Raw genomic sequence first — 16,248 nt, forward strand, 5'->3', positions numbered from 1 at the left:
ATAGTACTTTATACCCTTTAGGTTGCTATTATTACACATACACAGGTGCACACGCGCACGCACACAAACGCACACACACACACAATACCAAGTGTTGGTGAGGATAGAGAGAAATCTGAATTCATGTGCAATGCTGGTAGTAATATAAATTGGTGCAGCCACTGTGGAAAACAATATCGCAGTTCCTAAAAAAATTAAGCATAGAATTACCATATGACTCAGTAATACTCTTTAAGGGTATACACCTGAAAGAATTGAAATCAAGAACTAGGACACATGTCTGTACATCCATGTTCATAGAAACATTACTCAGAAGAGCCAAAATAATGGAAACTACGCAAATGTCCATTGATGACAGATGGCTAGATAAACAAAATGCAGTGTATACATACGGTGGGATAGTATTCAGTCTTAAAAAAGAATTAAATTTTGACACATGCTACAACATTGATGAACTTTGAAGATATTAAGCTAAGTAAAATGTCAGACACAAACAGACAAAAATTGTATGGTTCCACTTACGAGGTGCCCAGAGTCGTCAAATTCATAGGAACAGAAAGTAGAACATACCAGGGGCTTGGAGAAGGTGGGAATTGGGAGTTACTGTTGACCATTCAACAGTCTCATTTTGGGAAGTTAAAAATATTGGGGATGGATGGTCTGGTGGTTACATACAGTTTCAATGTACTGAGTGCCACTGAACTGTACACTTAAAAACAGTTAAAATAGTAAATTTTATGCTATGTGCATTTTTTTACCACAGTAAAAAAGAGAATAACTAGAAAAATAAAAAACAAAGATGTAAAAATTACAACCCCATACAACCCCAAACCTTTTACTCTTAGATTCAATAGCTATAATATTACATTTCAATAAATATATTCAGAGCAAACATAACATGGAAAAAGGAAAGAATTACAGAAACTGTACATGTTGTTTATTGAAAATGTAGTTATAGGCAAATTAATTGCTGTCGTCTCTGTGATGTTTTTGCTATGCAGGTATTACTTACTAAAAGGTAGTAAGTTAAGATGTGACTCTACTAAATGCTTATAGGTACATTTTGAATGAGTGTTATGTATATATAAACTGTTTATTGTGACAAATGAGCTTGGCTCCTGCTGTTAAATTATCTAATTCTAGAATGGGTTGATAACAATGCTACTTGAAAGGGATAATGTATATCTAAACTGTTTCTTTGTGTCTCCTGAATAAATCTCTTGGTAGAGAACGCAGTCTTACTGTGGTATGTCGCTGAGAATACAGAAGAGATTTTAAAGCAACGTCAACACATTCAGGATGTTCATTTTTAACTTTTATCTGAAATAAAGCAAATCTTATTGTTTTCAAAATGTATCTTTGATCAGTAACTAGGGCTAACAGTTTATCATGTAAAATTGTAGTTATATTTATTCTTTGATATAAGAAAAAAATTCCAGATCTATGATTTTCTATGTATGCATCGTCTTTTTGATAGATAATAGAATTTGAGATATAGTTTTAAATTCTTAAGATGCATGGTGCAATATAAGATCATCACTTACTTTGTTGATAATTATTCATAAATTATTGGGCCGCTTTTCTTTTTCAGTATTACCATTCCTTAGTACCTGATGACCTAAATATCCACCATGGTTAAGAGGGCAGACTCTGATGGCAGACTGTCTGGGTTAAAGTCTCAATTTGGCCAGACTACCTTTATGTCCTTAAGTAGTTTACTTATCTTCCTAGTGCTCAGTTCCCTTGTCAATCATGTGCAAATTCAGAGGTACTTTTCCCCAGAATTGTCATGATGACCACATAAGATAAAATATATAAAGCTCTTACAACAGTAAAAAGCCTGGGAAAAATTTGTTGTTGTACTGTTATTGTTGCTGTTGTTATTGTTGTTATTTTGAGAATCTCAATTTTACAGCAAACAGCTCTGCATTGGAGTGCCTACTACAATAACCCTGAGCATGTGAAGCTGCTTATCAAACATGATTCCAACATCGGGATTCCTGATGTCGAAGGCAAAATCCCACTTCACTGGGCAGCCAACCACAAAGATCCGAGTGCTGTTCATACAGTGCGATGCATTCTGGTGAGTACAGAGGTGCTGGTAGACCTGGCTGATCTTTCCAAAAGATTTTTTTTCTTATGAAATATCCAATATACACAAAAGCATATCCTTTATATGAGACACCAGCAAATTATGAAACAAAAGGATATGACAAACATGTGAACATATAACTCAAAAAATATTGTAGAGCATTTGAATACCGTTATTTAAGTCTACATAGTTTTCTATGTGCCATTTTCCAAATTCATTCTCTCCCAAGGCCATGCTCATTCCTGTCCCCCCATCAACTACTCTTTTAAATTTATATTTATCATTCCCCTGACTTTGTTTTCTACTTGTTTTTATTAAATAGTGAGTGGATATAAGTGGATATTTGTAAAATAGGTGTAAGATATTAAGAATAAGAGGACAACAAATGCTCAGGTGCTCATCACGGAGTTTAAGAAAAAGCCCATTAACATTACCTTTCAAGTCCCCTGGGTACCTACCAGTAGCATTCTATTCTCACCTTTCTCAGAGGCAACCACTCTCCTCTATTTGGGGTTTATCATTCCACATGTTTATATTATAGTTTTCCACATGTGTTTCTGTCCCTAAACAACATGTTGTTTAGTTTTTAATTTTTTTTGAATTTTATATATATGGAATGGTATTGTATATATTCTTTTGCAACATGATGTTCTTGCTCTACATTATGCTGGTGACTTTAGCTATATCACTGTGTGTAGCTATAATATGTTAATTTTTATTGCTCTACAGTATTCCATTTTGTGAATAAACCACATACTACTCATTGTGTTATTGACAGAGATTTGGAACTTTTCCAGTGTTTTGCTATTTACAAACAGTGTCACTTGGCACTTTTTTTTAGCATTTGTGGGTATATATTTCTATACATGTTGCACATGTATAGAAATGCAATTGATATTTTTGTTCATTAATTATATATCTAACTTTCTGTACTTAATTTTGAATATTTATCAGTAGATGTTTTTGAGGTTTTCTAATCACTCCTTCCCAAATTTACATGCTGTAATAGTCTAATATTTAATCCTATTTTCATGCAACACACGAATTAGACTTTAAGATATATTTTGTATATACAACGATTATTTATTTCTGCTTGCATGTTGACTAACTTCTTTCCTCTGCCTTTCTTCTTGAATCTCAAATTTTCATTCTAGGGCTATTATCTTACTTCCTGAAATAGAATTCTTAGAACTTTCTTTAGTGTAGATCTTTTGATGATGATCTCTATTTATAATTGTTAAGAATGTCTGCATTTCTGTGTTGCTCTTTAATATATAGTCTTCCTATATATACAATTCTAGATAGTTACTTTTCTCAACTCAGTCTGTATTATTCATGTCTCTTAACTTCTCTTACATTTTCAACGTCTTGTCTCTCTCTGCTGTGTACTAGGTAATTACATCAGCTCTGTCTCCCAGTTTACTAAATCTTCTGAGTCCAGTCTCTTGTTCACTATGTTCACTGAATCTTAATCTTAGTGATTACTTTTTAACTTCTAAAAGTTCCATTTGGTTCTTTTTCAAATCTTGGTCATGATCTCTTTTTATTTTATTTTTATTTTGCATGTTTCACAGATATTTATTTTTATATTCTTTATGTGTTAATTCAAGTATCTGAAGTCCTTGGAGGATAATTCTCACTCATATTTTATTTTCTCACAGATTTGTCTTTTTTTTCCTTGTAAATGTATCTTAGTCCTTGGGAAACTCAAGGGCCTATAATATTATTGTGGTATTTTTGAAGTGTTTATAATACCTTTCATACTCTTCTTTGTAAAATATGCTGACTGTACAAGCAGGTCTAAATCTGGGATGGCCCTTCAGAGAGTTCTCACATTGGGGCAAGAGGGCATTGGCTCTTGATAAGACCTAATCTGAGAAGGATTATGACCTTGGGTGAGGTAACTCTCTTCAGCTGAGGCAATTTCAGAAGGCCGAATGTTGACAGTCATCTGCTGGTAGTGCTCCAAGCAGCTGGGGAAATTAGTCCTTTAGTGTTGGAGGGGACCTCAGCAGTACATTATAACATCTGCTACAATGATCCAGTAGGAAAATGAATAAATGTTGTGAACTGTCAATTTACAGAGAAATAAAACCAAATGGGCAATAAACATGTGATTGAAAATCTCAACCTCATTTATAAAAGAAATAAAAATTAAAACATCAGTGAAATGCCTTTCATACCTACAAGGGGAAAAATGTAGTAAGTTTGATAATACCAAATGGTTAATTTGTGCCAGCATTTGGGGAAATAACAACTTTTACACGTTGTCATGGATGTGTTCACTGGTACAATGATTTGGAAAACAACAATACCTACTTGAAGATGGCAGGTACCCTTCAACCCAGTAATTCTCCTGCTATAGTTCTAGTCTAGAGAAAAAAATACTCACATATGTGCTACAAGGGGACGTGTAAAGGAAGCATGTTTATTGCAGCATTATTGTTAATAGTGGGGAACATGTAGATACCCTAAGTATCCCTCAGTAGGAAAATGGGAAACTACATTGTGGTTTAACAAATGAACTAGTACCAACATGGATATCTCAAAGTATGCTATTGAAAGAAAAAAAATGTCAAAGGATATACAGAGTATAATGTGTAAATGTAAATATTAAAAACACATACAAATTTTATGTATTCTTTATGGATATATATACATAGGTAGCAAAAAAATAAAATATACAGCTTTAGATCAGTTTATAACAGGTACAAAAGCACAAAATATGATACCTATTTCATCTAGATAGTCAGTACACAGTGTTTATTTTATCTTGTTTGTACATTTTATAGTTAAATATGAAAATACATTTTAAAGATATGGGCTGCTTTCTTCTGAACTTGATCACTTTGCTCTTCTGAGAAAGAACATAGAGGTTTAGAAAACTCCTCAGTTAATACTTACATCAAATGTGATGTATTGAGGATTGTGTGTGTCTGAAGTCTCTGGTTCCTTCAAAATAGGATGCTGCCCCAACAGAGTCTTTACTGAACTGGCAAGACTATGAGGGTCGAACACCTCTTCACTTTGCTGTCGCTGATGGGAATGTGACAGTGGTTGATGTCTTGACCTCATATGAAAGCTGCAATATAACATCTTATGATAACTTATTTCGAACCCCACTTCACTGGGCAGCTTTACTAGGTAAGTTGAATGTGAAGCAAAAGACTGACAGGAGAGGAACTACTGGAGTATAAGAAAATTTCTGTGCCTTCTCTTTCCCTAACGCCCATCTTCCCTTTAATTATTTTAATTTTTAATTATTTAGCATTATTTTACACCTAAATCACTCTATTTATGCCTAAATCTTTGTATTATAAATGTGTTCTCTGTTATATATTAGTTTTAATTTCAACACCACGTCTTTTAATTTTTATCATAAAAGTAATGGACATTTATTGACAAATATAAATGTAAAATAATCTTCACATTCAATGTTTTTATTTTGGGGGAGGAGGACTTTACTTTTATGTTTATGTTAATACAATTATATTTGATTTTTTCCTTTATATTTTCCTGATATGCCTTTTACTTAACCTTTTTGGGGATCACATTCTTAGATGAGAGAGTGCATATATGTGTCTGATTTGGGGGGGGGGGCAGTCTGAATCTTCCTGTTTTAGTGAAGGGGTTTTACCCATTAATAGTTATTTTTATAAGATATATAATTTGTTATTTTTCTGTTTTTCTGCTCTTTGAGTATTATTGGTGTTTTGGTTTTTTTCAAAAAAAATTTTTGCTTGTTTTCCTGTTTCCTTTGTTTTCTGCCTTTTGGTGTATGGATTAGGTTTGTTGTTATTTGGTTTTGAATTGGCTAATGTTTCAGAAGGTTATTTAGGTTTTATTAATGGTTACCTATAAATTGATCAAAACTTTTAAAGTCTGAGTCCAAGTCAAAAGCAAAACTTCATCTGTTGATTCCTCCCTATTGAAAATGAAGAATTTCGCACACTTTTACTTATCACTCTTTCAGTATTTGTTAATATAATGTGAGGTTCTTTTGCCCATTATTATTGTGGTCTTTGTTTTTAAATTCTATATTGTCTCTTTTGAAAATGAATTTTACATTTGCATTCAGGTTTATAATCAGATTTATTATTGTTATTTAGAGTTCATTTCAATGTGCAGTTTCATCTCTTTTTCCTTTTTTTTCCCTGCATTTGGGGAGGACTTTGTAAATTTGTCTCCATGTCACTAAATGGACTTCTTGTTCCATAAGTTCTGCTTTCTTTCTGCGTCTTACAGATTGTATTTTTATTTCTTTCTCTTGTCCATATTTCCTTTTGTCTCTCTTTCCCTTTTTACCTCCTTTCATTATCTTCTCATTTCCTTCCATTTTCTTCTTAGGATATTCTGTTTCATTTCATAGAGGCCATCTCTTTGCACTTAGTCAAAGATGCCAAACAGTTTCCTGAAATCTTCCTCTGGATCCTTCTCTAGATCACTTTCTGAGGTATGTTCTTCATCCTTCTGATGGTCTTTTATCCTTCAAAGATGTGTTTCAGTTGACCATGTGGCATAGGTTGCCTCTGGTTCTACATTTGTCTGTTTGTGTCCTGGAGAACTCCATCTCAAACCATAGCTGGGGAGCAGGTGGATGAGCACAACTCTTATGAAAGTCCTTTTTTCTGCCTGGCTCCCACGCAGTGTATCCTTGATATGCTTATGTGGCTTCTTCGTTGCCTTGTTCCTTAATGTGCTAAAGCAAGAGAATTTATGAAATTCAAGTTTCCTAAATATAGTACTATAAGGTTTGTTCATTCTCTGATCCTTTCTACAGTTCTTCACTTGCAGAGACCACATCCTCCAGAATGCATTGCAGAATGTTCTCTCCAGCACCACCTCATTATCCCTGCTCACTTGTTGTCTTGGACTTGAAATCATTGCTTAGATGTTAAAAGATCAAGGGAGGGAGATTAGAGGGGAAGGAGAGGAGGCCTCAGAGATTGTATTATAGTTTGTCTTCCTAGACAGTAGAAGAGAAGAGCTGTGCAGTTCCAATTGGTTGTGCAGAGGAACCTGGAGACTAGAGAGGACAATGATGGCTGAGTGGGGCTGGCTTCTAATGCACCTTCCACCTTTCTTATGGGCAGTTTTACAAAGTGAAGCTAATACCTAATATTCTTTTTTCTCAACCTAGCAATAGTAACTAATGTCATTTTCTTCCTGATTGAAGATTTAAGTTTTTAGTGTTTTAAGTGTTTACCTTTGTTCTACATTATCATAGTATTTTAATGACAAGTTAGAAGAGGCTGCACTGGGGGCCACTACTCAGCAACCATTTTGAATGTTGTATTATGTGCTAGTGATTTTTATTACACCTTTCCTTTAAATAGATTATAAATTAATTAACGTTCTTTGTATGTGATAGCTAACTTGTGTTTGCTTTCAGGCCATGCACAGATTGTCCATCTCCTTTTAGAAAGAAATAAATCAGGAACCATCCCATCTGACAGCCAGGGAGCAACACCTTTGCACTATGCAGCTCAGAGTAACTTTGCTGTAAGTAAAACATGACAGTTATCTTTTTTCTTAATTAAATTTTAAATTTGATATGATTATAATTCATATGCAGTTGTAAGAAGTGAAACAGCAAGATCCCGTGTTCCCTTCACCCCATCTACCTCAATGGTAACATCTTACAAAAGTATAACACAATGTCATAAACAAGAAATTGACATTAATACAATCCATTGACCTTACTCAAATTGCACCATTTTATATATACTTATATGTGGGTATTTGTACAGCAGTTATCTTTCAACAGTTCTTTATGCTGTTAACTCTGAAATGCAAGCGAGAATCTGAGTTTTAATGAAATTCTTAGTCATGTGTGAAGTGTTACACAGTTTTTATTTTACCTGTTCAATGTAATGCTTTATTTTAAGTGTACTTCATTTTTTTTATTACTTTTATAGCACCAAGGACAGCTTAGTGTTCAGCAATCTACAATTGTCCTGAAAGTAGTGTGGCAAAGCTTCGAAACTAGACAAACCTTGGCTGGTTTCCCAACTGTGTTATTTACTAGCCGTGGGACCTTGCACAAGTTTCTTAACCTCTTTGAGTCTTAGTTTCTTCATATGTAAAGTTATGATAATTACACCTTTTCTTTCAGGATTGTTGTAAAGATTAGAGAAAATTTATGACAGGAGCCTACTGTAGTCTTGGCATTGAACAGATACTCAAGAAATAGAATGCATTTTTATCATTACTACTGCTGATAATAATGTACATTATTTATCTGAGAAAGCAATTGTATGAATTATTGATATTTCCAAAGATATTGAATAATATTAACAGTTCTTCACTTAATAAGCCACCCTTTATAATTTGCAAAGCATTTTCTCATCTATTATGTCACTCAATCCAGCCATAACATGATAGTGTCTAGCCTGCTTCAACTTCCTGAGTATGGTGGCCACCAAGAACCAGAGACTCATCCAAAGAGGCACACATTAAATCAGTCACAGTTGATTTTGATGCCTTCTACATGGTATGCATAGTGAAACCCTTGGTTTCATTAAATGATAAGAATTATCATCAGCATAGTATAATTCTGTTTTCCTGCCCTTCCAAAATGCTTCATTGAATACATTGAGTACTCAGATTGCTAAATATATTTTCCCCCCTTCTTTCTCTCTGGTCCCCACAACTATAGCTATAGTCCTTTCTCCCTGGCATTCATAAAAATTTATTTTTTTATCACCTAGAATTTTGGCAAACCATTGGCTTTTTTTATCTTCCAAGATCTCAGAAAAATACAAAGTAGATTTTGAAGAGGATCTTTTTCTTATTACAAGTGTAAGAAAATCACTCGTCCCAGTCTAGTCAATTTATGAAAATCAGAACTCAATCCATGTTTCAACACAGGACTATGAGATAGAACATGTTAAGAGATAAGTCATATTATCCCTATTTACAGATGAAGAAACCAGGGTTCCAAGAAATTAAATGACTTGCCCAACATCTTGAACCCAAGTCTTAAACTCCAAATTTAACATAGGTACAGATACCAGTAATTAAGTAACTATACTAACGGGACTAAGAAAGAATGGTAGAACATTATGGATGTTTACTCAAAGAAATACTTGTTTTGGATAATCTGCCAATCCCAGAGATGATTTTTTTTTCTAAGCTCGATTTCAAGCTCCTTGATATTTTTATACTTTATTTATTAATTTATAAGAGGTTTCAGTTCTCTTTTTGAAAAACATCAACAATTTTTTAAAAACCTACAATAATTTCATTTGATTCAAAAGCAGAGAAAAATACTTGGCTTCTTAGTGGAAGGCACATATAACAGTGGTTTTGTTACCATAAAATACTACTCTAGAACTTCCAGCCAAGATGGCAGCACAGGCAGATATGGCTTGCCTTTTTGCACAACCACATCAAAATTACAACTATATAGAACAACCATCACTCAGAACCATCAGAAATGGAGTTGAATGGAAGTCTTAACAACTACAGAATTAGAGAAACCACATCCATCCAGACGGGTAGAAGGGACACAGATGCAGAACAGGCTGGTTCTTCACCCACGTGTGGTGGATGAAAATTCAGGAGCGGTATCTTGGGAATGAGGAGTCCCAGCCCCAGCCCAGGGTTCCAGTGCCAGGAAGATAAGTCCCCACAACATCTGGCTGCAAAAACCAGTGGCGATTGAGTCCATGGAAGAAACTTCGGGAATCCCAAACAGTTCCTCTTAAAGAACATATACACAGAGCCACCTACTCAGACTCACTCCCTCTGAGCTCCAGCACCAGGGTAGCAGCTTAAAAGACACCAGTGTTATACAAGGAGAAACTGAAGTGTCTGGCATCAAGGCAAGCAGAGGCATTGCCCCTTTTCTAAACCCTCCCCCAACAGAGCTGGCAAGATTGTGTCATATCTGAGACCCCATAAACCTGGCTAACACTTTTTGACCCACCTTGGAGATCCGCAGTGACTCTATCCCACCCAGTTTACAGGCTCACTCAAGCTACTTTTCCATATGAATGGATGGTCTTGGGTCATGCTTTGCAACTTCCTAAATCCTATTAAACAAGGGATAGCTGGCCTCAGTGAGCCTCAGGCCTGGCACTAACAGTAGCCAGCCTTGATTCACAGCTTGGCTTCACCTCAGAATCTCCAAGCCAGAACAAGTAGTAGCCATCTTAGATTGCTTTATAGCTCAGGCAGGGTGCCCTGGGCAAAGCACAGGTGGGGGCTGACTGGGCCTGCGCCATCTGGAAGCCTCAGGGCCAACACACCCAGTGGACAGCTACAGATCATGTTGCAGCACTGCCACCCTGCCTCTGCACAGCTGATCCTCCATGGAGTTTGGAGGTTGGTGGTCAGTGGTCACAGCCTGTCCTTGCAGCTGACTGGCCTGGGTAAATCCTTCTCATTGATCTGCCAACAGCAACCAAGGCTTAACTACAAGAGGAGGGTATACTCAGCCCACACAAAGGGCGCACCTCAAGTACACAGCTTGGGTGATGGGGAGGCTGTGCCACTGGATCCTACAAGATATCTACTACATTAGGCCACACTACCAAGACACAGTCAAAGCACCTCTACCTAATACATAGAAACAAACTCAGGGAGGCTGCCAAAACAAAGAGACAAAGAAACATGGCCCAAATGAAAGAACAGATCAAAACTCCAGAAAAAGAGCTAAACGAAATGTAGATGAGCAACCTATCAGATGTAAAGTTCAAAACACTGGTTATAAGGATGCTCAAGGAACTTAGCAAGGACCTCAGCAGCATAAAAAAGATCCAGTCAGTAATAAAGGATACATCATTGAAATTAAGAACAATTTACAGGGAAACAACAATAGAGTGGATGAAGCCAAGAATCAAATCAATGATATGGAATATAAGGAAGCAAAAAAACCTATCAGAACGGCAAGAAGAAGAAAATAATTTTTAAACAAGGATAGTATAAGCAGCCTCTGGTACAGCTTCAAGAGGTCCAACATTCACATCATAGGGTACCAGAAGGAGAAGAGAAATAGCAAGAAACTAGAAATCTATTTGAAAATATAATGAAAGGAAACTTCCGTAATTCGTTGAAGGAAATAGACATGCAAGTCCAGGAAGCACAGAGAGTCCCAAACAAGATGGATGCAAAGAGGACCACTCCATGACACCTCATAATTAAAATACCAAAGGTTAAAGACAAGAAAATTATTTTTTTAAAGATTTTATTTATTTACTTTTAGAGTCGGGGGAAGGGAGGGAAAAAAGAGGGAAAGAAACATCAATGTGTTGTTGCTTCTCACGCACACCGAACTGGGGACATGGCCCGCAACCCAGGCATGTGCCCTGACTGGGAATCAAACAAGTGACTCTGTGGTTCCCAGGCTGACACTCAATCTTCTGAGCCACACCAGCCAGGGCAAGAAGAGAATCTTAAAAGCAGCAAGAGAAAAGAAGTTAGTTACCTACAGGGGAGTTCCCATAAGACTGTCAGCTGAACTTCTCAAAAGAAGCTTTGCAAACTAGAAGGGATTGGCAAGAAGTATTCAGTCATGAAAAGTGGGGACCTACAGGAAATATTGCTCTACCCAGCAAAGCTATCATTTGTAATAGAAGGGCAGATAAAGAGCTTCCCAGATGAGAAAAAACAGGAGTTCTTCATCACCAAACCATTATTATATGAAATGTTAAGGGGATTTATTTAAGATAAAGAAGATCAAAACTATGAACAATAAAATGGCAAAAAATACAAATCTATTAATTTAATCTAAAAAACAAACTAAGCAAACAAGAAGAACAGAGACAGAATCATGGGTAGGAGAATGTTTTGGTAGTTTCTAGATAGGAGGGGGTTGTGGTGGCGTAGGTGAAGAGGCAAGGGGATTAAGAAGTAGAAATAGGTAGTTACCGAATAACCGTGGGGATGTAAAGTACAGTATAGGAAATGGAGTAGCCAAAGAACTTATAGCCATGACCCATGGACATGAACAATAGTGGGGGGGGGGGCAGGTTGCCAGAGGGAGTGGGGGTGTGCTGGGTAGAGGGGAGCAGTGGGGGAAAAATTAGGACAACTATAATAGCATAATCAATAAAATATAATTTAAAAAATACTACTCTAATGTCTCAAAGTTTTAAATGAAGTTTTCTTACAGGAAACAGTTAAAGTCTTTTTAGAACATCCTTCAGTAAAAGATGATTCAGACCTCGAAGGAAGAACGTCCTTTATGTGGGCTGCTGGGAAAGGCAGTGATGATGTCCTTAGGACTATGCTGCTTTTAAAGTCTGACATCGATATCAACATGGCAGACAAATACGGAGGCACAGGTAAGAAGTGGTAGACATAATTAATTTGCTTTCATTCGGGCTCCAAAATATAGATGATGCTATAAAACTTGTATAATAATTCTGTAAAACTATTCTCTCTACTTCAATATTGTTTGACTTTCTTCTTTACTTTTTTAGTTTAGGTTGCCAGATTATCACTCATAGACCTCATTTCCTCCAACAATTATTGCTAAAATTAGACCCTGTTTCTACCAGGTGAATGGCAGCATTTGGTTTAAAACCCTGGTTGCTCCTTAGATGTGATTATGGGAACTCTTCTGATTATCTTTGTGTAAAAAAGCAGAAACATATGCTTTAAAACTATGCATATTTAGTAGTTATTAATTGTATTTTCAAAACTTTTGAGTTATTTTAAGGAATGCACACATCTAAGTATATTCTGACCAGTCTCATTTAATATACTCTTTTCTCAGATTTGAATAGCTTTACCTTATCCTACCATTTTAGAGATAGCCTCCATGACTCTAGAAGCTTCAAGTCAACTTTGCATCAAAAGCTCTTACCAGATGCTCCTGTCAGTCGCTTTCTCTAATAAGAGAGTCCTTTAACTGTTTTCATTAATAAGAGGTGTACCAGTTTTTTAGCATTCATAATCAGCTGGAGGTCTCTGTCTCATGTATTAGATCCTAATTGCAAGTGGGAAAAAAAGAAAAATCACACAACAGCATAGTAACACGGAAAAGAATAAAAACTCAGCTACAAGCTTCTCAATGTCATGTTTTCTTATTTGTAGAAACATACCAGAGCCATTTGTATCTCCATATTGTCCGGGATAAGATCTTTCTTTGCCATCAAAAATTACTGATCCAGCACTGGGGGGAGGAGAGGCGAGGGAAGTCACTACACCTAATAATCGCTCTCCCTATACCTACGCCACCACACCCTCTAAATTATTTTTTAGAATTTTTAGGTAATGTGAATTTTGATGAAGGCTTTAACTTTCAAAATTATTTCTTAACAAAGCCTCACAGTAGACCTCTTCTTAAGAGGTATAGCATAGATACATAGGACATTGAGTTTATAAACAGTTTGAACATTTGCTTTTCTTGTCTGACTTCCATTAGTATGCAGTCTTTTACTTGATCACTGGCCTTATTTTTAGTTTAACTTTTCATGTATTTAATAAAGCATAGGTGAGAAAACTTGCATTCTTTTGACCAAAAGTGTCTTTCTGATATGCACCGTGGTTGGAGTTCAGACATAACTTTTTCTCAGATACATTAATTCCCTGGGCTCTTTCTCCTAAGGGTTTTATTATATGTCAGAGATGTTTTCTGACATTTCTGGTCTGTAAAAGTGAGTTCCTCTCCATCATCCCTCTATAGTGTTGTTTTATCCTCCCCATTGGAAAAAAAAAAGTTCTAAACTATAACTGAAAAACAAAAAAGCAAAATAATAATAATAATCGGTAGATTCAAATTTGCTTTAAAAAAGATCTTATCAACCACAATATATAGACATTATTTGGATCTTGATTTAAGTAAATAAAGTATAAAAATGATTTTTAAAAAATCATCAGGGAAATATGAACACTACCTGGATGTTTGATATCACAGAACTTTTTGTTAATATTTTTTAGTTACAATAATGGCATTATCCTTCCTTTGGAATGCTGGGGCTGGAGCTCTGCAACCACATTTCCCCTTTGCCAGCAGGTGCCCTGTTAGAATCAGCCCATAGGGGGCAGTAGAGCGAGACTGGAACGCTGGCTGAGCAACAGGGGGATTACATTTCCCGTATGCTTTCTGTTCTTGTTCTTGTTTCCTGTTCTGTGTTCATCGCTGTGCTGTGTTCCAATGGTAACGTTACTTTTACTTTGCAGTTTTTCCATCACTCACAGTGCACCCTCAGCGCCCCGCCCAGAGACACCAGAACCAGCCAACCAAGCAGAGCCCCTCCTCAGAAGTCCGAGTTTCGTTCTGCAGGGCTCCTCTTCCAAGCTTTTGAAGTTTTAGTATTTCCATCCTCTTCTTTTTGTTCCCCCAGTCCTAGAATTTGTAGTTGTTTTCTGCGCTTACTACCTCTGTGATACGTTAGTCTTCCCTTTGGCTTTTTCGGTTTTTCAGTACATAGCTAGCAGTTCTTTTATGGAGTTCTCTCTGTTAGTGTGTCTGGCATGGTTTCTGTCTCCTAAATGGACCCTATCTGATACAGTGGTTGTGTTTCCAAAACAAAAGCAAAAATAAAAACAAAAATGAAAAAAAAAAAACACGTCTTTTAATATACTTACTAAAATATTTACAAATGGAAGGATAGGATGCTAGAATTTTAATAAAAATCATCAGAAATGAAGGGGATAGAAGGCAGTTAGAGGGAGCAGATTAGCCATGTGCCAATAATTTCCAGAGCTGGATGATGGCTTTATTGAGTTTACTGGATTCCTGTCTTTACTTTGAATATGTTTAAAATTTTAAATAAAATAAGTTTAACTTTAAAAAATAGCATTTCTATATAAACTTGTGGTACTTTTTCAGAGAAAAAGCAACAATATTTAAGTCTAAGGTTATTTTTAAACAAATAAATGCAAATAGAAATAGGAAATTTTCTTTAATAAGGTCATTTGTTCTATCTTTTGCTTAGTTGCCATTATGTCTGGTTTTCAAAATTTGACATTGATATTTACCTAAAGAGTATCTATTGTATCCTGATGCCATATCACAGCATTATAGGATTTCAGAGTTAGAAAATAACTTAAAATGAGATCTAGTCCAGGGTTTTCCAAACCATGTTCTTCAGAACAACAGGTTTCTGTAGAGGTACTTGAAGTGAGCCAAGGGTGTAGATGCTTAATTGGGCAACCATCTACCCCTGCTTTAGCAGAACAACTCTTATCTGTTTAATATGTTAAGTGTTTTATAAAATTTCATTTGGCTGGAAAACATTCTTCTGTTCTTAAAATGTGAAAATAACTGAAGTAACATGGGTATATCATGCTTTAATCTATGTTACAACATTCTTCAGTAGTGGTCTTTCAGCCTCTGTTTGAACAGCTCCAATATAGGGAGCACCTTGCTTCCCTCTTAACCTAATCTACTAGAATCTTCTTCCTTATACTAAGCCAATTTTTGTCAACCTGAGTGTTCCACTCTGTGCTCTCTTCCACATGACCATACTTCAGATATGTGAAATCTGTCACACCTGTCTGAATATTGTCTAGGCCAAACCAAAATTTATCCATTTAGGTCAGCGTTCTCAAACTCAAGTATGCATAAGAATTACTAGGGCTGTTTGTTGAAATGCACATTTCCAGACCATATGGACAAAAATCCTATTCACGTCCGATCAACAATACCTGTTGACTCCACCTCCAACATATGTTCTAATTCTTTCTTGCCGCCCTAGTTCACGCCATCATTTTCACCCAGTCCACTGCAGTAGTTTTAACTGGTCTCCCTGCTTGTATTCTAGTCTACTACAATGCATTTTCTCAGAACAGTTAGGGTGTTTTCTGTTTAAACCGTAAATCAGATAGTGTCCTTACCTATTTAAAGCCCAGGTCTTCCGGCACTCTGACCTGCACGGCCATTTATGACATGGCCTTTTCTGCCTGTTATGCTGCAGCTTCCTTGCCTTCCTGAAACACAGATTCATTCCTGTCCTTGTCCTGACTATTCCCTTTGCCCAAGCTACTCTCCCTCCGGATCGCCACATTTCTCTCTTTTTTATAATTCAGGTCTCAAATGTCATCTCCTTAGCAAGGCTTTCCCTAAGCACCAGTCAAAAGTAGTCCCCCAGTCACTCTTAAAATCAAAATATTTAATTACTCATTACTTTAATTATACCATTCATCACTATCTAATACTTTCTTATTTACATATTTGGGTTTGTTTAATTCCCCTACTAGAA

General features: G+C 36.1%; 1 protein-coding gene across 1 annotated transcript in view; it reads left to right on the forward strand.

The window, feature by feature from the left end:
• Positions 1–16,248, forward strand: part of INVS (inversin) — a 138,550-nt gene that overhangs the window by 71,608 nt on the left and 50,694 nt on the right. Inside the window, 4 exon segments of the mRNA XM_090274496.1 lie at positions 1,916–2,083; positions 5,056–5,236; positions 7,485–7,594; positions 12,210–12,381. Of these exon segments, the coding sequence (XP_090130622.1) occupies positions 1,916–2,083; positions 5,056–5,236; positions 7,485–7,594; positions 12,210–12,381 (631 nt within the window).

The sequence above is a fragment of the Furipterus horrens genome, unplaced genomic scaffold (genome assembly GCF_987537825.1).
Source record: "Furipterus horrens unplaced genomic scaffold, mFurHor1.1.pri manual_scaffold_4, whole genome shotgun sequence".
Classification (NCBI taxonomy): Eukaryota; Metazoa; Chordata; class Mammalia; order Chiroptera; family Furipteridae; genus Furipterus; species Furipterus horrens.